This window comes from Meriones unguiculatus, chromosome 3, assembly GCF_030254825.1.
Source record: "Meriones unguiculatus strain TT.TT164.6M chromosome 3, Bangor_MerUng_6.1, whole genome shotgun sequence".
NCBI lineage: Eukaryota > Metazoa > Chordata > Mammalia > Rodentia > Muridae > Meriones > Meriones unguiculatus.
The window spans coordinates 162,243,446-162,264,569 of NC_083351.1; the positions used below are offsets into that span (position 1 = coordinate 162,243,446).

Consider the following 21,124-nt stretch of genomic DNA (forward strand, 5'->3'; position numbering starts at 1 on the left):
TCCCAGAATTAACTAAGGGAACAACAGACCAATCTCTGAATTATATCCTCAAATTACACTTTGTGGGGTTTGCCTGTATTGTAAGCATAGCTACATTTATGATTTCCAAGACAGCCAAACAAAACTAGAGAACAGCATCCTAGCCGATGCCCACGATTGTTCACGTTTGTCATCATATTGGGCATCGCTGATGGGTCTCCGAGTATTCTCAGTCATTTATCCTGAAGGTTCCAGTTTTTCCAGACAAACTGTCCTGGGGTTTCTCATGAATGATACAAGGCAGACCAGGAAACAATACAGTAGTTCAGAAATCCAAGTGGAAAAACAAGAGGTAGATAAAGGAAGGCACTGTGTTTTAAGCTGAGGACAAAGGACTTGCTTATTTTGTTTGTTGTTTGCAAAGAATGAGAAAAAAGATCAGGAGATAGAGCATAGTTGATGGAGTGCTTGTCTAGCATGGAATTAACCTGGGTTCATTCCCTAGCACCCCATAAGACTGTAAACCTTCACAGTCACCTTCAGCTATCTGGAGAGTATGGGGCCATCTTAGGCTACATATGATTCTGTCTCAAAAAAAAAAAAAAAATCAAAGCAGCATTTCATTTTGTCATTCAGGCAACCAAACCTACTACTTTTAAGATGTAAGCTTGGAAACTTTCAATATTTATCACACATTGCCATGGAAGTTTCATATATTTTACTTCCACTTCATGTCTAGGTTTTTGTGACTTAAAATAGATACAGACCTTATTTGCAAACCGTTTCTATCATCATTAGTCTCAGAATAAGCGGTTTCTAACAGAAAACAGAAAACAGTGGAAACTATACTTTACCTCTTCCATTTTCTCTTACACCTAAAAATAATCTTTTTTTTTGACCAAAAATAGTGAGCTGTGTGATCTTGCTTTGTCTCAATAAATTGGCAGTTATTAACACTAATAATTCACTTTCTTTTATTCCCATATCAAATTATTATTATTATTACATCATTAAAGTAAACAAAAACTACTTCTGACAACTTCAGTCATCTGAAACAAGTCTATAATTTTGGGATATAATTAAATACTCATTCAACTATTATCTTAAATTCATAAACCCATATTTAATATTTCCTCATTCAAATATAAATTACTACAAAAATTAAAAATCTATACTGCTGGGCATGACAGTAAATATTTTTAATCCCTACACCCCAGAGATTAAGGCAGGATCACAAATTCAAGGCCAGCCTGGGCTACACAATGACAAAATCTCAAAAAAAAAACATCAATGTGGTGTCAGAAACCCGTAATACCAGTACTCAGAAGATAAGAGTTGGATGAGGAATACAAAGCCAGTCCAGGAAACGTAACAAGTTCCAGACCAGCCAGGGCTGCACAAGCCTCTGTCTCCAAACACAAAAGCAAATATGCAAAGAAAAAAGTTGATGGAGGTATGACCCATTGTTTTAGAGCACTTGCTGCTCTTCCAAAGGACCCAGGTTTGATTCCCCGCACACACCCAGGGTGGCTCACAAACATCTATAATCTATAACTCCAGTTCTAGAGCATCCAACGCCCCTTTCTAGACATCACAGAGAACCAGGCAAAAGATTCATACATATAAAGTAATTTAATATATCTAAAAGAAGAATAAAATGAGAAAAACAAAGACATGACAAAGCCTGGTACATAAATTACTCATAATGTTATGTATCGTTATTATTACTTCACTTGTCCAGTAAGAAATAGTCTGGGAATGGGACAACAGTTTCAAAACTGTTGGAATCTAGACTCCTGAATGCCGTTCATAGAACCCTATGCTCTGGAAAAAAAAAAACAAAACAAAACAAAAAACTGTAAATGTCTTATAAAGCAAAAAAGGAGTTCTCTTGTTAACTCCTGAATCAAACATCACAGTAATACATATTCAAGGCAATGACAAATTGTAGTTGTCACAAATACAAAAGTGAAAAATCAAATATCAGACTAGCACAATGGCTTAGCAGGAAAGGCAACTGACAACCTGAGTTAAAACCCTGGAGCCCATATGCCATGGTGCACACCTACACACACAGAATAAATGATGTTTTTTCCATTTAAAGAAAAAACCAAGTGTATTTTAATAGTTGCTCATTTTCTTTGGACTCATGTTTTTCTTTTTAGTTGACTAAAGCTTATGTTCCCTAGTATCACTTAAGTCAACCTATATTTTCATTTTTATTTTGAGATAAAATAAAAATATTTTATTCATATTTACATTTTTTTTTTTTTTTAGATAGAGTCTGGCCCTATAAGCCAAGATGGCCTAGAACTTATAGTATGAAAAAGGATGTTCTTAAAAATCAAAATCCTCCTGCCTCAGCCCATGTTTTAAGATTATAGTATTTCTGGCAGAAATACACTATTCTTGTAAAAAAGTGCTCAATTAAGTGGTAAGTAATCCTAATATAAGATTTAGAAAAATGTATAACAGGCTGGGTGGTGAGGCACTCAGGCATCAGGGGCAGGCAGATCTCTCTAACCCTAACCCTAAATCTGACGCCAGTCTGGTCTACAGAGTGAGTTCCAGGACAGCCAAGGCTACACAGAGAAACCCTGTCTCAAAAAATAAAAAAACTTAAGTGGAACTACTGGAACTGAAGAAATTAATTAAAAGCTATTCTTTATTAAAAGAAGCTAAATGATATTAATCTAGTCATTCCCATTTAAAATGTTTGAAATAGTTTTTAACTTAAGCATAATATATGCATTTTCATCAAAATATCACTAATACTATTTCACATACTTTGAAATAAAAATTAACAGAACACACAATAATTTCACAGTAAGTAGAAATTTTAATACAGTATAATTATAGCCCAAGTTTAAATATGTCTTCACAAATACTTTCAAAACAAAAGGGTCTTTAGATGATCTCTCGGGCCTTTAATCTCTCAGTGTTGCATGTCAGTGACCCATCTGAGTGTCTTGCACCCGATGATGGGCTGTGAGGTCTTTTCTATCTGATGACACACTCCCTGTCTGCTCAGTTTGCCTTCCAATCTACTGTAGCATAAACTGTCAGTCACAGCCCACAGGCTGTTGACATTTGCTACTAGCAGAGCCCACAAGCAGTTGATACTGCAATCTTCTAAAGCTGACTCTCAAGGGTACCACTCAGTTTTTTCTCCATTCTCCTTAATAGTCTATGGTCATTTTGCCTTTTAAAAGGAAAACTTAAGATTCAAATATGAGGTTTATGCTTATCATCTGAACATGGGTTTCCAACCACATCCTATTTGTTAAATTATATTTTCTAGCTAAGTGTTGGTGGCTCACACCTGTAATCTCAGCACTGGTGAGGAGGCAGATGCAGGCAGATACCTGTGAGTTGAAGGACTGCTACTTTTAAAACAAAATCCCAAATGTTCAATTTTACCAATAAAGACTCAGGAGCCACATGCTGAGGTGTAAACCTGGTAGATCACGAGGCAGAGAGAGCACTCAACAGAACTTCCCACTCAGCTGATGTCCCAGAAGGAAGACCTTCTCTGTGCTGTCTTTAAAACCCTCCAAATTGAATGTCCCTCTTTTCTACTTCCTGTGTCTCTCTATTCTCCAAACTTCCTCTCACTCTCTATGCTTTTTTCCCATGTTCACTTCCTGTCAACTGATAACTTCTGCCTCTTGACCTAGGGTTAATTTTTTTTAATCCTATTTGCAGAAAGCTCTTGAATTAAAAGTGTGTGCTAGGGCTGTGCCATACCACAACCACCTGTTTCCAATAAACAGGAAGTTCTTGAATTAAAAGTGTGTGCTAGGGCTGAGCTACACCACAAGTAGAAACAGGTTTTCTCAGTACACAATTTCAGGGTTCACAGTGTGACCAAATATCCTGCAACAGAGGCCAGCCTGTTTTACAGAGCTAGTTCCAGCACAGCCAAGGGTACAGAAAGAAATGCTACTTTCTAAAATCGTGTAAGAGCTTTTAAAGGTTTCGGATAGACTTGGGCACGCACTGAAGGTACTGTGTACTTTAAAATACTGGTTTTCTGAAAGATGTATTAATGTTCTCATTTTGAAAGAAGAACATTTTATTACAGAATCTAAAACTATCATTTTAGGATAATGTAAGGCCTGTATAATGCTCAAATCTATATGGACATCAGCTAGCTTACAAGAAATCAACTCTAGTATGCACACGCATTTTTTTAAAACTATACATATTAGAGGGGCTGATAACAACTGGGGAGCCCTGGCTTGGGAGTTTCTGGCCCCGATTTTTCTAGCTGGCTTCCTAGCAGAATTGCCTGCAAGCACCTATTTCCACACGTGTTAAACTTCAGTTGGAACTGATGGTTGCTGAATTCATTCCAGTTCAGTTTATGTCTCAGAGATGCTTGCGTTTGTATACATCACTCACCAAGCTTTATAATAGCACCTAAGATGCAGTCAAATATACTTTGTATACATAGTCATTACATATTGAACATTCCTCTGTACCAAACTCAGGAAAAAAAAAAAAAACTAGAGAATTTTTAAAGTAACTTAAGCTGTTTTCAGTACAGCACAAATCCCTTAAATTTGGGCAGAAATACTCAACCCCCAATCCCTTCTTTTAAAACATGTTCTAACCGGGAACATATCGAATAGCTATTCATCTACGCTCAACCAGAGAACAAAGACCGCCCTTCTCCATCTGGGAAGGTTGTCTTCTTCAACCTGCTGTGACACCCTGCTTCGGGGAAAGATGCCAGTGGAGCAGTGAGGAAGGATACATAAACCTAGCCAGCCTGATAAGCAGAATCAACCCTAGCGATGAATGGAGTAACAGTAACAGGCAGAACACCTTCGGGTCCTTAAATACTTTTATGACCATGTGTGCACTTGGCTTTGGTTTCGTTAGGGTTGCGTTTGTTGTTGCTGATTTGTCTTATAAGAAAAGGCCTCATGTTGTGTGCATCATCACGACGACTTTGTATATATCCTTTTAAATATGGAAGCTGGCACAGAAAAGGACAGACGTTTGAGATGGCTTTAGCCGGTAAAGGAGCTTTCTGCTACTCCTGACAGGAGTTCGATCCTCCAGACCCACATGGTGGAAGACGACTATTCGCCCGCCAGCATTCTTATTTTAAAGACAGATATAAAACCCACGTTGGGTTTCCAGCACTGAAGGCAGGCTAACAACGACAGTGAGAGCCAGTCACTTCTCCCATTTGACGAGTTCTGTTTGGTGTAGCCGTGCACCGCCCACTGGCCGGTGACAAGATCTCCAAGCGGGAAAATCGTCTATTTTGGCCACGGTCTCTCTTTATGAGCATAAAACGCTGCCCGGCGTGGATGGCGCTTGATCAACCGTGTGTGAAACACAGCCCTCTACTGCGATCCGATGCTATACACAGGGGCCTGTCCTTTAACGGGCTCAGCCTTGACAGCTTCAAGGTGTTTCCCAAAACGTCTAAAAAAAAAAAAAAAAGAAAAAGAAAAACGAAGCTTTTCCAGCAGAATGAAACTGAGATCCCTTCCCGGCAGCTTCGACTCCCCGTCCCCTTCCTTCCCCCGCAGTGCGCCCTGGGGCTCTGCCTCCCATCACAGCCCTCGGGTCGCCAGGAGGCACAGACTCCCGTCGGGTGGTCCCAGGGCCGCGCGGGGTCTACGGTAGCAACCGCCGGGCTGTAAACCCCGCACTCGGGAGGCCGAGGCTAGCCTGGAAAACACGGCGAGACCCGGCTTCAAAAGTCAAGACAGGAGAGAAAAGTAAAATTAAAAGACCTGACTAGCTCCCGTCCGGACGAGCGGAGAACACCCACCGCGCAGTGGGACACTCGTTAGCGTAGCTCAGCCAGGCCCGGCGGCCGTGCTGGGACCTAGCGTTTCTGCGCCCTCTGTCGGCCGCGGGCTGCTTCGCGGCGTGGACGGGATTCCGGCTCCCTGTCCGAGCTCGCGAGAGGAAACCCGGAAGTGGCCGCAAAAGGCTCGGCGGAACGCAACGTCCGCGGCCGTGTTTCTACCCGGAAAGATTTTAAATTCTCCGGAACCGACTAGCTTTAGAAAAGGCACAGCGGGACTAGCTTTTCCGGGGAGGGAGGCGTTAAGCGGAAGTTCGGGCTCCCACGCTTTGCGCAGAGCACCCTGGGAGCGGAAGGAAACGGGCCTTTCAGACGCGGATCCGGTATTCGCAGACTAGCGTGCCGCGCAGCCTGGTGGTGTTGAGAGCGCACGCTTGCTGGATTTGGCGTTTCTGCGAGGAGGTCCGAAGAAGCAGAGATCGCGGCGTCGCCGGGGAAGCCGGGACGGCTGGTGAGCCATGGTGAAGAGATCCCGGCGACGTGGAGCGGCCCAGTGGGCAGCCGTGCGGGCCGGGGCAGGTCGCACCGCCACGGACGAAAATGAGGACGATTTAGGGTTGCCGCCCTCTCCAGGGGACTCCAGCTACTACCAAGATCAGGTAGATGAGTTCCATGAAGCGCGATCTCGGGCAGCCCTTGCTCAGGGCTGGAACGAAGTCGAGAGTGGGGAGGAGGATGGAGATGAGGAGGAAGAGGTGCTAGCCCTGGATATTGATGATGGAAGCAATGAAGAGAGTTCGGAGGAGGAGGAAGAGGCGGAAGATGGCGATGATGATGATGATGGCGGGAGCTCCGTGCAGAGTGAGGCCGAGGCCTCTATGGATCCTAGCTTGTCTTGGGGTCAGAGGAAAAGGCTTTATTATGATACGGACTATGGTTCCAAATCCCGAGGCCGTCAGAGTCAGCAAGAAGTAGAAGAGGAGGAAAGAGAGGAAGAGGAGGAGGCACAGTTAATTCAGCGGCGCCTGGCCCAAGCCCTGCAAGAGGATGATTTTGGAGTTGCTTGGGTAGAGGCCTTCGCAAAACCGGTGCCCCAGGTGGATGAAGCTGAGACTCAGGTCGTGAAGGATTTGGCTAAAATCTCGGTAAAAGAGAAGCTGAAAATGCTGAAAAAAGAATCACCAGAGCTCTTAGAGCTGATTGAAGACCTCAAAGTTAAGTTGACAGAAGTGAAGGATGAGTTAGAACCGTTGTTACAGTTGGTGGAGGAAGGGGTCATTCCACCTGGAAAAGGAAGCCAATACCTGAAGACTAAATATAACCTCTATTTGAACTACTGCGCAAACATTAGTTTTTATTTGATATTAAAAGCTAGGAGAGCTCCTGCACATGGACACCCTGTTATAGAAAGGCTGGTTACCTACAGAAATCTGATCAACGACCTGTCCGTTGTGGATCAGAAACTGTCCTCCGAAATCCGTCACCTACTCACAGTCAAGGATGGTGCTGTAAAGAAAGGACTGAATCCAAAAGAAAAATTAACCAAAACCAAGGCAAAGTCTGTGAAACAGGCTGCTGCTACTGCTGATCTGTCTGAGGACCCTGATTTTGATGAAGCTGCACTCCAATACTATAAGGAAATGGAAGATGGGCAAAAGTTAAAAAGAAAGAAGGAAGAAAATAGTGCCGAGGAGCAGGCTCTCGAAGATCAAAATGCAAAGAGAGCCATTACCTACCAGATTGCTAAAAATAGGGGACTTACACCTAGAAGAAAGAAGATTGATAGAAATCCCAGAGTTAAACATAGGGAAAAGTTCAGAAGAGCCAAAATTCGAAGACGAGGCCAGGTTCGTGAAGTTCGTAGAGAAGAGCAGCGCTATAGTGGTGAACTATCTGGCATTCGTGCTGGAGTTAAAAAGAGCATTAAGCTTAAGTAAAGTTCCTCTTTGGCCTAGTTTTTGGCAATTACTTTAGATCAATAAAAGGGTTTTTAATTAAAGTGACTGTGTTTGTATGTAATGCCCATTTTTATTTTAAGTTTAAAGTTTGTCAACAGGGAAATGGGGTTGTTGGTTTGGATTTGTTGGTCTTTTGTACTGGACTGGGTGCTAGGAATGTGAGCCTGGAACCTGTGCATAACTAGCAAAGCACTCTTAACAGTGAGCTCTGTCCCCAGCCCTGGGTTACTGCTTTTTTTTTCTGCCCGTTAACATCTAAGAATTGTTGAGGGAAAATACCATGTTGGAGTATTCCAATATTTTAGCAAATTTTGGCCTAGAAAGATTTCCCACCTAGCTGTGCAGTGTTTATAAGTTTTCGTGTGAAAAGACTGTGCCTTTGACAGTCCTGGTGTTTTGTTTTGTTTTGTTTTGTTTTGTTTTGTTTTTTTAACTAGCCTGCAAAAGGGACCTGACAGATTTCAGTCACAATTATAATTCTTGAGGCATATATCCTGCCTCAATTTATGTATGTGGGCTTGATGTTAAAATGGACTTAATATATCTGTGGTAAAAGCAGCTTTGGTTAAGTGTGACAAAATGGAAAAGATGCATTAATTACACCAACTGTATTTTTAATAATCTTTTTTATGGTAAATAAGGTAGAAATGCCCTATCCCTCTGCTGATGATTCACTGTGGTTGCTGTTTGTGCTGATTCTCAGTTTGCTGAGGATTTAAGGTTACACTTACTCTATGCAATTGTCTCACAATCCTTAAGTAACAAAGGTGGAGTGGTTATCTTAATATGGATGAAGAGACTGCAGTTCTTAAAGAGCTGATTCAGTGGGTTAGAGTCCTTGTTCTGCAAACACATAGACCTGAGTTTGAACCCCAATAGCAACAGAAACAAGGCTATTTGTGCCTGTAACCTCAGTTTTGGGGATAAGAGACAGGTTGGTCCTATAATTCACTGGCTGGCATAGCCAAAAGCAAGCTTCCAGCTCAGTGAGGGACCCATCAAGGCAGTGAAGCAGAGAAGAATAGAGGGTATCCTGCTCAGGTCTCCACATGCATGCATTTCACTGCCCTGTTATCCACATTTTGGTGTTTTGTGCATATTCGGGACAAAGAATTAACATTTTCAAAATCACAAAGCTCTTAAGCATCACAAGCAGGATTTCATCCCAGCCGTGCTAGCTTCAGAGCTTAACTCCTTTTCAGATAAAGTAGAAAAGCATATGTTTCCTGGATGAATTTTGTGTAAACTAATTTAGTTTCATTTTCATCTCTCAAGAGAACCATGTTTAAGAGCAGACTATTAGACCACTTGAATTCCAAACCAAAATTTTTTTTTTTTTAGTAGTTAGGACTTTAGACAAATAACTTGGTATCTCTGTGCCTCAGTTTTTTTTGGGTTTTTTGTTGTTTGTTTTGTTTATTGGGGGGTGAGGGTTTTTTTTTTGTTGTTGTTTGTTTAAAATAACAATGAGGCCTAAGGATGTAGTTCAGTATAGTGCCTAGAATGCATGGAGGCCTTGAGTTCAGGCCTGCATACTTCATAAGGTGGATATGGTGGAGCACGCATATAATCCCAACACTTGAGGTGGAACTATCAAGATTAGAAGTGGTTCAGGGATAGTCGACAGCTCAAGTCCAGCATGCCTCAAAACAAAAAGACCATTGCCTAAGAGTAGTGCCTCGTTTGGAGAGCTACTATGAGGATTAAGTGAACTAATACATGAAACTATTCAGAATATCTGTTACATAGGTGTCACCTAGTGAGTGTTGGGTTATCAGAAGTTAATAGCCTACATGGGGCCCTGTCTTCACAGAATGGTTCAAGGCTAGCTAGGGTGTATGTTTAAAATTTAATTATACATAGGTACATGGTCAAACACCATTAGGAGATTGGCCTCCGGTTAGATGAGTTTCTATCCACTTTTACCACAGCATGTGTCTGGTCTGTTTCACCTTTTCCTCAAACATTGTCACAGCCGTTTAAGTAACTTAAGTGACAGGTCATGGTTAGGTACTGTTTTGAGAGGTGGGACTTAAGAGAGGCTGTCCTTGAACTTGGTCTGTAGATGACACCGTAACGACGTCCCTGGACCATGAAGTTTCTTCAACTAAAATGCCTAGTCTATTGGTAAATTTACAGTGTGTGTTATTTAGCCAGCACTGTGAACCCCAGGTGTTCGAGTTTTAACCTGCACTCCAGGAAATTCTGATTCAGGTGGGACACTGCAAAATCCTAGGCTGAGCACTCTGCATTAAGTTTCTGCCAGCTTGTAACATTAGGCAGACGTTGAACTACAGGAATGAGGCAAGAAACTAAAACTGGATAGTCCTAGAGAATGTTCCAGAGACAATGGAGGCCTTTTCTAGTTTTGTTTTGTTTTTTCCTTTAGAACCACAGGATAGAAGTAATCACAGTTTTTACCTTGTCAGTAGTAGTTCAGTGTCATGGAACCAGAGGCCCCTGGAATTTGGTAAAACAAAGTGGTAGCTCAGTGGCAGAGTGCTTTTCTAGAAGTGCAATCAACCAAGAACTCCAAGACAACCACCATAGAACATGAAGGGCTGGGCATGGCAGCACTTGGGAGGCTGGGGCAGGAGGATTGCCGTTAGTTCAAGACTAGTACTAGTCATAAAGCCAGACCCTATATTGAAGGCCTAGGTGGTGGTGCACTCCTTTAATCCCAGCGCTCAGGAGGCAGAGGAAGGTGAATCGAAGTTCACGGCCAGACTGGTCTAAAGAGAATCCCAGGACAGCCAGGGCTACAGATAGAAACCATGACTCAAAAAACAAAACGAAAAGTTAGAAATACTATCAGAATGTACCTTTTATTCTGGGTTAATAGATAACTAAGGTAGTTTTGTGCTGTGGGTACATGAGGGGGTTACTCAAATCAAAAACAAATTCTTTTGTACTGAGTAGATAGACCTTAAAAATGGGAGTAAAAGCTGAATTATTCCTTAAATCTCAAGAATTTTAACATGTTTTAGAAGAAAGGAGTCTGAGAAAGAAAAGAAACTTTTTGTATATTACAAAATGGAAAAATAATAAAGATGTCAACTTTGGCAGAAACAATTATCATAAAAGTAATTGACTACTTATAAAAGATTCTGTTGGGCCTCAAAAGGTGGGAGGGAGCATAAAACCCCTCTAGGTTGGAATAGGAGAAAAGGTATGTATCTGTTGGGGTAAAATCCCGGGATTTAAATTCTTTTAAATTAAGTTGGGAGTAATAGGGATAGCAACCACAGAAATGCCAAGCATGTTAGGCCAAAGGCAAGAATAGGAAGCAAGGTGGGAGGTCGTGGAGAGGTAAGGAGGGGTTAAGTCACACAAGCACACCCTTACTAGTTACGCAATTACTAGCTGCTTAAAGGGCTTAGGTTATATTCCTGATTGGAGAAGCCAACCAAAGTTGCTGGGAAAGTATGCTGGCCCTGTGTAACAGAGGATTGAAGCCAGAGGCAGGGAAACCAGCTATATGAGTCCTTCACAATAATGCTGGCATGTAAAGATTTAAATTAAGGCACAGGACAAGTGAAACCATAGGCGAGAAATTCAGAAAAGAAAATGGAGAGCATGAGAATTAAGCAAGATAAAGTTACCAACCAAACATGCAGCCTCAGCAACAATAAGATGGGAGGTTGAGATAGGGCTGCCATGAATCCCAGGCCTGGGTACATAGTTCCAAGCCAGCTACCACAATCACCACCACCCCAAAAGATACTAAATGCTATGCACCAAATACAGAAAGCTCAGTTAAGGCAAAGCTCTGAATTCTACAGAATTCTGTTCTCCATAGAATACCCAAGGAAGACAATTTTACTGCTAATAATTAACTTCATAGAGATATCAGCAGGGCAGTGGTGGCATGTGCCTTTAATTCTAGCACTGGGAAGGCAGAGGCAGGACGATCTCTGAGTTCTGACTACCAGGACAGCCAGAGCTACACAGAGAAACCCTGTCTCAAAAATAACAAAAGAAGAAAGATAAGACCATCAAAGTAACAATTCAACAAGCTTTATTTTTATTATAAAATTAATATTAACTAGTCATGGGCACATTGATAATTCTAGCACTTGGAGACTGGGAAAGAAGGGCTGCCAGAAGTTTGAGGCCAGCCTGAACTAACCAGTGAGTTCCAGGAAGCCAGGGTTACATAGGCCGTTTCTCAAACAGTTTTAGCAAAAAAATCATTAAAAAGTAACATACCTTTTCAAAACTTTTAGACTGGCAATACAGAAAAGAAGAAAGCTATATCCATGTTTTTACCACCCAAATAAAACTAGCATTTATATTTAAGACAATATATAATAAGCAACAGATAGCACAATTTTCTAATATTTTTATACTAAGTATTTTAGAAGAATAAAGTTAGTGGAAGCCATCAAAATCAGTAATTAAGAAGTAAAGAACTAGATATATTATTTTCAGATATGGCCTCATATAACCCCAGACAGTTTCAAAGAAGCCTAGCTGGTCTTTAGCTAACCTTCCTTTGACTACCTCCTGAGTGCTCAGATTACAGGCCTATACTGCCACACTCCAGTAAGGACTGGGTTCTCTGGAGCTTTCAAATTTGAGACATATTAACTGACACAAATTTCTGCATTAAAACAAGTTTAACATGAAGTATTATATTGACGAGATTGCTTTCAAGTAAGACTTTATCAAATTACCACATAATGCTACACAGATAATTCAAGAAAATTATTATTTTAGAATCTCAATCTAGCAGACTGTTGAAGTTCACACCTTTAATCTCGGTATTCAAGAAGCTGAGGCATGTGCAGCTCTGTGGGTTCCAGGCCAGCCTGGTCTACCTATCAAGTTCCAGGACAGGCAAGGCTGTCTATAATAGAGAACCTGTCTTGAAAAATAAAGCAACAACAACAGTATGGGGAGATGTAAAGTAATAATTTATATAGTTAATCCAAAAGTGTTACTAACTTGAGGATTTCAATTTGCTTCTTAAAATATCTCCTCTTTGATTTTTAACATAAAAATAGAATAATTTATGTATTATGCTGAAAGATTATCAACTCTCCTCAAGTGCTGGCTTTTCTGACTCTCAGAATAAGAAGCTTATACTACTAAAAATACACTATCATCCATGGCATTAATCTCTAAAAGGCTTTATATACTGTATTATATAGATCTATTCTGAAGATCACCAGAGTATTTGAAACTCAAACATGGATGACTAGAACTGCGGATAAAATTGAAAGGCACTTTTCTGCTTTATTTCACAAAAAAAACAAAACAAAAAACAGAGCTAGATTCTTAATTACAGTGACAGTAAGCAGTAAGTCTCAGAGGTCCTTGTCACCTTTTAAAAGTGCAGGGAGTTGTTCTGTACACTTTCCAGAAGGAACATGTTCAAGCTTGTTTTTATAATCTTGGCCTCTGTAATTGTGTGTAGCAGCTGAATCAGCCCATTACGTAGATCACTAACGCTAATGCAGAGCTATGATTATATTATTGATCAAAAACATAAAAGCATATGAAAACTGAGGACTTGGAGTACCATCCACCTTGAGACAAAAAGTCCATAAATAGCCTTGCCTATACACTTTAAAAGACTCATATTTCAGCTGATTCCTTGTATTCATTATGCTGTCATTTTAATTAGTGGTAGCAAAACATAAATAGAGTTGCTATTAAAAGCAGAGAAGCACAAAAACCAATTCAATGCAAGACTCCGCAGCAGGTCACTGTTTTTCAGGTTAACAATAAAAAAAAAAGCTGGCATTTAAACTAGACGGCATTTCTTGTCTTTCTTTATACAGACGGTTATAAACAATACACGTCTTTCACAGGGCTGTCACTTGCCTTTTCCTTACTTAGTAGATGATGCTGTATGGTATTTCATGCTTGATTTTTGGAGAGGACTTTTATTCAGAACATGTCTGTTCTGGCAAGAGATCACATCCAAAAACCTTCTAGGTCTGTGTGATCTAGCAGGAATGGAGACACACTGAGCAGTGGTTTTTTAATCCCATGAAACAGAGGCAAGTAGATCTGAGTTCAAGATCTGGTATATAGAACAAGTATCAAGTAAAGAAAAGCTTAGATCCAAGTGTGGTGGTACACATCTTTAATCTCAAACAATGAAAGAAAAGTTAGTTTGTAGAAGGAAGCAGCCATGTTTGAAAGTGAAGTCTAATTGAGTAGCAAAGATTTGACAGAAAGGGTATGCCCAACTCTCACAAGGAGAGAAAAGGGAAGCTATTTAAGGGAGCTGCAGAGAATGAGAGAGAGTAAGGAGGCAGTTTTACTGAGAGAGTTTTACAGAGAAAGGTTGGAGAGAGAATGAGCCAGAGAATGAGAATGAGCCAGGAGACAGAAGATTAGAACAAATTGTTGGAGTTAGTTTGAGGTCAAGCAGAGCAATTCTGAGGCGGAGAGAAATGCCAGATTGAGTAAATCAGCTGGGAGAGGAGTTTGAGCCAGAACAGTTAAGTTGAACCAGCTAGCCAGATTTCATAAAGAACTAGAAAGGATGAGCTTACTGAGCTTAATTAAATAAGTCTCAGAGGCTGAAAACATTCTAGGCCTAGATTAGATTGTATTGAGGCTAGAAGCTTCCAGGACTAAGCCTAGGTTAGCAGACGGAGGCAGTAAGCCCCCAAGATGACAACTCGGGACAATAAAAGTCACTTTAACAGAATTTGGTCACTCTCCTGGTTGATTACTCGTCTTCTTAACTATCATTTGTGAAATTTCTGTTCTTCTACCTAGAGACTTGCATGTTTGTTTGTTTGCTTGCTTATGACAGGAGCTCCCTGTGCTGCTAAAGTTAGTCTCACTCCATCATGATCCTCCCACCTGCTAAAATGGCAGGTGTTTGCTGTCATCTGCCCCTGATATGCTACTGAAACATTGTAAAGCACCTTTGGGATGTGATCTGACTAAAATATGATTCTTAAAGAGTTTCTGCATGAAAAAAACAAGAAGCCCAGCTAAGGCACAGGCATTGGTTTTTCCTCTTTAATAGAATTTCCAATTTTTAGGAGGCAAATGTCTGTTTGTTTGTTTTTTAAATCAAGATTCTCACCTTCATCAAACGATTCAAATGGGTTATATTGGTGCATGTTTGTAATCGCAGGCCCTGGATCAAGAGCATTATTAGTTTGTGACCAAACCTGTGCTCACACCACACACACACACACACACACACACACACACACACCTCAGCCTTCTTTTTAATTAAAAAACAAACAAACAAAACAACAATAACAACAACAAAAACTCAACAAGAGGCTGGAGAGATGGATCATCAGCTAAAAGTTCTTGGCACTCATTTGTGAGTTGGGAAGCTCACAACTGTCTCTGACCAGGGGATGGGATACTGTCTTGTGGCCTCCTGGGCACATAAATTACATACAAACACAGACACAGACAGGCATATAAATTAAGTGAATAAATAATACATATTTTTAAAAACTCCAGATCATCTTGTGATGGAAACTCTCTTCCAACTCATCTTGCATTCGATTTTTCATAAAGTTACCTGTTGTCGCTAGGCTTGAGCCATCTGTGACCTGAGCACTCTGGAGGTAGGCAAATCTCTGTGAGTTCAAGCTCAGCCTGGTCTAAGTAGTGAATGACAGGTGAGACCTGTCTCAAGACCAACAAAAAAGGAAAATAACATGCTGTTTTGTTAAAACAACATACAGCTATTAACTTTTTCAAACTCTGTGTTACACTGTGCTGTAAAGGATCCTTAGACTTATTTACCCTTTACATCTCTATGAATAATTTTACAGAAGAGGGCAAATAACTTAGGCAGGACAAAGATGAACAGGTCAAGGAAATACCAGAAACTTAAAAGCTACTAGTTAATTCCCTAAGGGTGTTTAGAGTTAGCTCCTTGTAAACACTCCCTTTTGTAATGTTCCCTGTTATAAAAACTTGAACACTGGCATTAGAAGCCACATGATAATTTCTAGTGGTAACTCAAGAACGATTTACGGAAAGCAAAAATATTTTCTTTCTGAAAACGTTAAGGGAAGGGTGGGGGGTACTTAAAGGAGATGGTAGCAAGTGTACAAAATTTAGAGACTGATTTTTGATTGAGTTGGCATTAGCATTTTGACACTCAAAGCTAATCAGGAGGCAATCCACAAGAAAGAGGAACAGTGAGTCTAGCCTGTAAATCCCACCCTTTGGAAGCTGAGGCAGGAACCTCAAAGCGAGCCTAATTTGGGCTTCAAGTGAGCCCACCCACCCCTGGAATCGAAAACAAAACAAAAACAAAAAACTAGTAATTTTACTTTGGACACTTACTGAGTCAAATATTTGAAATAAAATAATAGTGCTTAACTTACTAGCAAAACACAAGCACCACTACGAAGGGGAAAACCATCAATCCGTAATAGACCAGTGCTGTACACGACCCACGCTCACCGGGAGTCCTGGAAAAACCCGGGAACCTTGAGTTGAGAGCAAACACATGGGTTTCTAAATCGCCCTCACGAAATGGAACAAAACCCGGTGGGAAGAATGTCGTCTCCTCTAGTTATATCGTGTATCTAAAGTTCCAGAATCAAAACCTTGAGGCAACGGTTGAAGGTCTAGTGGGTGAACAGCACATTAAGAGTTTAATACCTAGAGCGGGTCGGGGGCGGAGGGGAAAGGGGTGTCTCTGCGCCTGTCGCTCGCCCCGGGGAGTTGGCGGTTACCCACGGAAAACGCCGCGCCTGACCTGCAGGGTCGAGCAGGCAGTGTGACGGCGGAGCAGGCCCAGCGCACCGTCGGCCCCGGGGTCCCGAGCGGTCCGCGAGCCGCCGCCGAGCGGGAAGGCAGGCGCGGAGCGGCCGAGCGGGACGCTGCCCGCTAGGGGCGCCGAGCCGCGGCGGGGGGCGGCGAGAGGGGCGGAGGCCGGAGGCGGGGGCGGACAGGCCGCGCCGTCGGGCGGGGCGGTCCTCGGCAGGCCGGGCCCCGGCGGGGCGGGCGGAACGCGGCGCGGAGAGCGGCGGCGGCGGCGGCGGCGGCGCGGGCACGACGGGGCACCGGATCTTCGCCGTGAGCCTCGGGCTCGGGCCTGGAGAGGCGGCGGCGGCGGCGGCGCCGCGAAGCCACGAGCGAGAGGGATGGCCGAGTCGCCGCCGCCCGGCGCGGCTGCTCAAAGTTGCGGCGGGGACCCGGCGAGGGGCGGGGAGCGGAGACCCGAGGAGCCGGAGGAGCCGAGCGGTGCTGCCGCCTGCGGAGGGGCCCGGGAGGACGAGGCGGGGCCCTCGGAGCCGGACTCGCCGGTGGCCGCCCCCTTCTTCCTGCTGTACCCGGGCGATGGAGCCGCGGGCTTTGCAGCGCGCCCGCCGCCGCAGCGCGCCTGGAGGACCCCGCCGTCGCCCGGCTCCCCGCTGCCCTTCCTGCTGCTGAGCTACCCGAGCGGCGGCGGCGGCGGCGCCAAGCACCGTGAGTGTCGGGGACCGGGACGCCGCCGGGACCGGCTCGGCGGGCCGGGGGTGGGGTCCGCGCGCGGGGGCTGGGGGCGGGGAGGCCGGTGACCGTGCCCCTCGGTGCTGTCCAGCTCCCGGCCGCCCCAGGCCGCGGCCCCACCGGCGCGCTCGCCCCTCGGCCTCCACGTGCTGGGGCCGAGGCGTCCCCTGGCGCCGGCCGGCGGCGCCGCCGCGCACTGGCGTCCTTCCCGGAGGAACCGCGGAGCTGGCGTCCGGGACCGGCTGACGCGCCCCCACCGGTTCCCAGCCGCGGTCGCCAAGTAGGTGTGGCTGCCTCGTCGCCGCCCTGAGGCCTCGGCCCGGCGAGGGGAAGGTCTTTAGGAGCGTTCCCCAAGCCCATAAGTGAGAGTCATAAACCCCGAATCCCCCCAAAGTGAGAAAAGAAATGGTCCCTAGATGCGTGAGAGGAAGGGCAGGGAAAGTGTGGCTTGGCTAGGGCACCTCCCAGTGTTCTCTTTTGTCAGGAAAGGTGCTTCCAAGCCTTAAAGGCATGGCCACTCTCTAGCCCCCTAAATGCAGGGAACCCTCAATGCTCTTTTAGGCAACAAATATTTATTGCTGCTGGCCATGAGCTGGTCAATAAGAGTAGAAAAGAAAAGGGCTGAAATGGGAGGATGGTTTGGAAAGACAAGACCTTACAGTATGAAAATGTGGCTGACAACTCACAGGATGGTGTAAATACCAAAGACCTTGGTATAGTTAGGAGTTGTGAAATGGGAGGAAAAGTTGCCTGGGCTAAGTGAGGCCCCCTTCCCTCCTTAATTTTTAAAGCTCAACAGTGCAGATCTTGATGTGACGGCTCTCAGCTGCCAAGAACTGACTTGGCGATTTCTGCCTCCCCATCCAACCCCGTGGAAAAGATAAACATTTGTTGAATGTCCCCTATGTGTACATGCACCATGGCTGTCGCGGCTACCAAGTCTCCGTGAGCGTAATAGAGTACCCCGTTTTCAGATGAGGAAGTTGAAGATTAGACTAATTATATGATTTGCTTTCAGTAACCGTTTAGGAGAATTGAACGTGACCCAGCTTCCTTGTCTTCCATGATGGTGCTCTTTAATCAAACATCAGAGGTCCAAAACTGAGGTGGTGATTGTCAGGTTAGCAGCAAGGAACAACTAGATTCAGTCAGTGCAAGCCAGTGTTACCTCTCTTCTAACCTAAAAAGTGGTCCTCGGTGGACCTGGCTGAGTCTTAGAAAAACATTTTGTTTGAGTTCTGTGCTCTAATCTCCAGATAATGAGAGTTCTGATAGGAATCCTTTTGTGTGGCAGAGGGAGTAAAGATAAGAAAATTCTCCATGCTGAATACTTTTCATTTTCAAAGGAATTGGCTTTCTTTGTGCAGCTTGTTTTTTGTTCCCTTTCTATGTCTGTGTATTTTGCTTGTTATAACCACATCACTATAGAATGAAGGAAACACTCTTTTAACAGTTCTCCATGCAACAATTGTACATGATGTGACATAAATTTTCCTTCACCTGTTGGCTAGTATCAGTTGTAGGTATTATTTGAATTCCACTTAATTTGTTTCTTTCTGCTCGGTTAAGATTGACTTTATTTCTTTTTAAAGAATTAATAGAAATTTGGAGCTCAGTATGACCGTGATAGGAATGGAAGATTTAAGTTCCTGGGGTTGAACCTTGCACGTGCTGGGCAAGCTGTCTGCCACCTCGTCATGAGGGGGATGTTCTTCTGTGGCTTTAGCATACTAGCGCGTATATGGAGTGGCTTGTTAGCATATAAACATCTTAGAATTAACTCGTTTCTGAAGTAGTTCAAGATATATGACGTTTGACTCCCTCCTCTGTTTTTACAATCTAGTAGTTACTGCATTCTAGCAAAAACATCCAGGCTATATTATACAATATATATATATATATATATATATATATATATATATATATATATATATTTAAGCCAGTGTCTCACCATGTGGTTCTGTAGCTTTGGCTTTCCTGGAACTCTCTGACCTAGAGCTCACAGAGATCCACCTGTCTCTGCCTCCCAAGTTCTGGGATTACACCTTACTTTTTAATTACATATGTGGGTGTGTAGGTGAATGCCGTTGCCCACAGAGGCCAGAGGCATTGGATCCTCCTGGAGTTACAGACGGCTGTGAGCTGCCTCATATAGGTGGGTCCCTAACAATTGGAGTTGGGGCCATCTCTGACACTGTTGCCTTCCTTTGGATCCCTTTCCCCCAGCTGATCTGCCTTGTCTGGGCTCAGTGGGACCGGGAATATGCTTAGTCCTGCTGAGACTTGTGGTGCCAGGGTGGGTTGGTACTCATGAGGGGGCCTCCTCTTCTCTGAGAAAAAGAGGAGGGGAGGATGGTACTGGGAGAAGAGGAGGGAGGGGACTTCAATTAGGCTGTAAAGTGATTAAATAAGTTAATGAAAATAAAATATAAATTTAAAAAATGTATGCATTTTTGAGCCTGTCTGTGGTAGCTCACACCTTTAATTCCAGCACTTGAGAGGCAGAGGCAGACAGATCTCTGAGTTTGAGGCCAGCCTGCTCAGCAGTGTGAGTTCCAGTATAGCCAGGGCTACACAGAGAAATCCTATCTCAATAAACAAAAAGAACAACAAAAATTATGTTTAAGATGATGCCAGACAAAGAATCCGTATCTTGTTATTTTTCTTCCAATTACAGCAGTATATAAAGTATGTCTCACTGACAAAGAAGGTACTTTTTTCCTGTTTTTGTGTGTGTGCCTGTTTAGAGATTGAAAAAGAGATGGAAGAGGAATAAAAGGTAGTGCGAAGGGGAGAATCTCAAAAAAGACAGGGTCATTATGACTATCCATTTCAAAGAATATCCAACAGTGAGGACCGTGGTTGACTCCTGATGTGCTGAGGATGACACATGGAGATGAACTTGATTCTCTTCCATGCACTTGCAAATCCACAACGTGTAGGGAAATTCTAGGTTCACAATATCCCGGAGTGAGAGTTTAAGTGCAGCAAACCAATGTTGTGCTTACAGTTTCATGTACATATGCAAATTTTAGATAGATAAGTTTGTCTTCTATGAATATCTGTTATCTCTTCCTTCTCTTTTTTTATAAGATTTATTTGTTTTTATTTTAAGTGTATGAGTGTCCTGCCTGTATTATATCTGCACCATATATATGTGTGGTGCCCAAAGAGTCCAGAAAAGGACATTGGATCCTCTGGAACTGGAGTTACAGATTGTTGTGAACTGCCATATGGGAGCTAAGAATCAAGCCTGGGTCCTCTGCAAGAGCAGCCAGTGCTCTGAGCTGATGAGCCATCTCTCTAGCCTCATTTCTTGTTTTTTAACTGCTCATAGTCATTTTAAAATATATACCCTAATTAGGAGTTGAGTATGTGTTAATTGGCTATAATTCAAATCTGCTGTATACTTTTCTACATTTTTAAAGAATAAAAGTACTTTGTTTTATAATGACAGAATCATCTGCCTAAACCAGGGGTTTTAGAGGAACAGTCAACTCATTAGAACATGCATTTTTTTCTTGCTCATTTTTGGAAACAGGTTGATTTGTGACTTATTTTGTTGTGTTGAATTTTTGTAGACAGTGTCTCTTGTAGCCCACCTGGCTTGAACTTGACCCATTCCTGTCTGTTCCTCTTCCTTGAATGCTGGGGTTGTCTACAGGCATGTGCTCCCATGCCTGGCTGGGACCTTTTCAAGAATGGCTTCTTAAGAGTTCATTGTAGATTAACGTCCTGGTGGCAGTACTGTGATTTATTATTTCATTAGTTTTCAACTGTGTTAACAAAGCAAAGGAAAACTGTTTTCTGATCCATTAAATGCCATTTGGTGACATGGCATACCAAAGAGGGAAACTGAGTCCACTAGAGAACGGGTTCAACCCTTAGGAAAGTAGTGTGCCTGTGGCCCCTGTCCACACATACTGAAATGATTTGGGATATCCTGAACTTTTGAGGAAGGCAGCTAAACTAA

General features: G+C 43.1%; 2 protein-coding genes and 1 long non-coding RNA gene across 6 annotated transcripts in view; 2 read left to right on the top strand and 1 right to left on the bottom strand.

The window, feature by feature from the left end:
* Positions 1–1,592: 1,592 nt before the first annotated feature.
* Positions 1,593–6,081, bottom strand: LOC132653193 (uncharacterized). The gene is made up of 2 exons (XR_009590953.1): positions 5,736–6,081; positions 1,593–5,421 (listed from the first exon to the last, which is right to left on the bottom strand). It is a non-coding gene; the product is annotated as an uncharacterized LOC132653193 (long non-coding RNA).
* Positions 6,082–6,088: 7 nt separating this feature from the next.
* On the top strand, positions 6,089–7,751 carry Utp3 (UTP3 small subunit processome component). The gene has a single exon (XM_060380902.1). It carries the CDS (start codon positions 6,271–6,273, stop codon positions 7,687–7,689), a length of 1,419 nt encoding a protein of 472 aa, XP_060236885.1. The 5' UTR covers positions 6,089–6,270; the 3' UTR covers positions 7,690–7,751.
* Positions 7,752–16,654: 8,903 nt separating this feature from the next.
* The window catches only part of Rufy3 (RUN and FYVE domain containing 3), a 70,093-nt gene continuing 65,623 nt past the window's right edge, over positions 16,655–21,124 (top strand). Inside the window, exon 1 of one of the 4 annotated variants that reach the window (XM_060380903.1) lies at positions 16,655–17,127. In XM_060380903.1, coding sequence (XP_060236886.1) covers positions 16,803–17,127 — 325 coding nt within the window. In that variant the 5' untranslated portion in view covers positions 16,655–16,802. The remainder of the gene's footprint in view (positions 17,128–21,124) is intronic. The other 3 variants (XM_060380906.1, XR_009590954.1, XM_060380907.1) reach the window with 3 other exon arrangements.

Bases quoted from the DNA above. Each gene is read 5' to 3' on its own strand.
- Utp3 (XM_060380902.1), top strand. From the start codon at position 6,271: ATGGTGAAGAGATCCCGGCGACGTGGAGCGGCCCAGTGGGCAGCCGTG.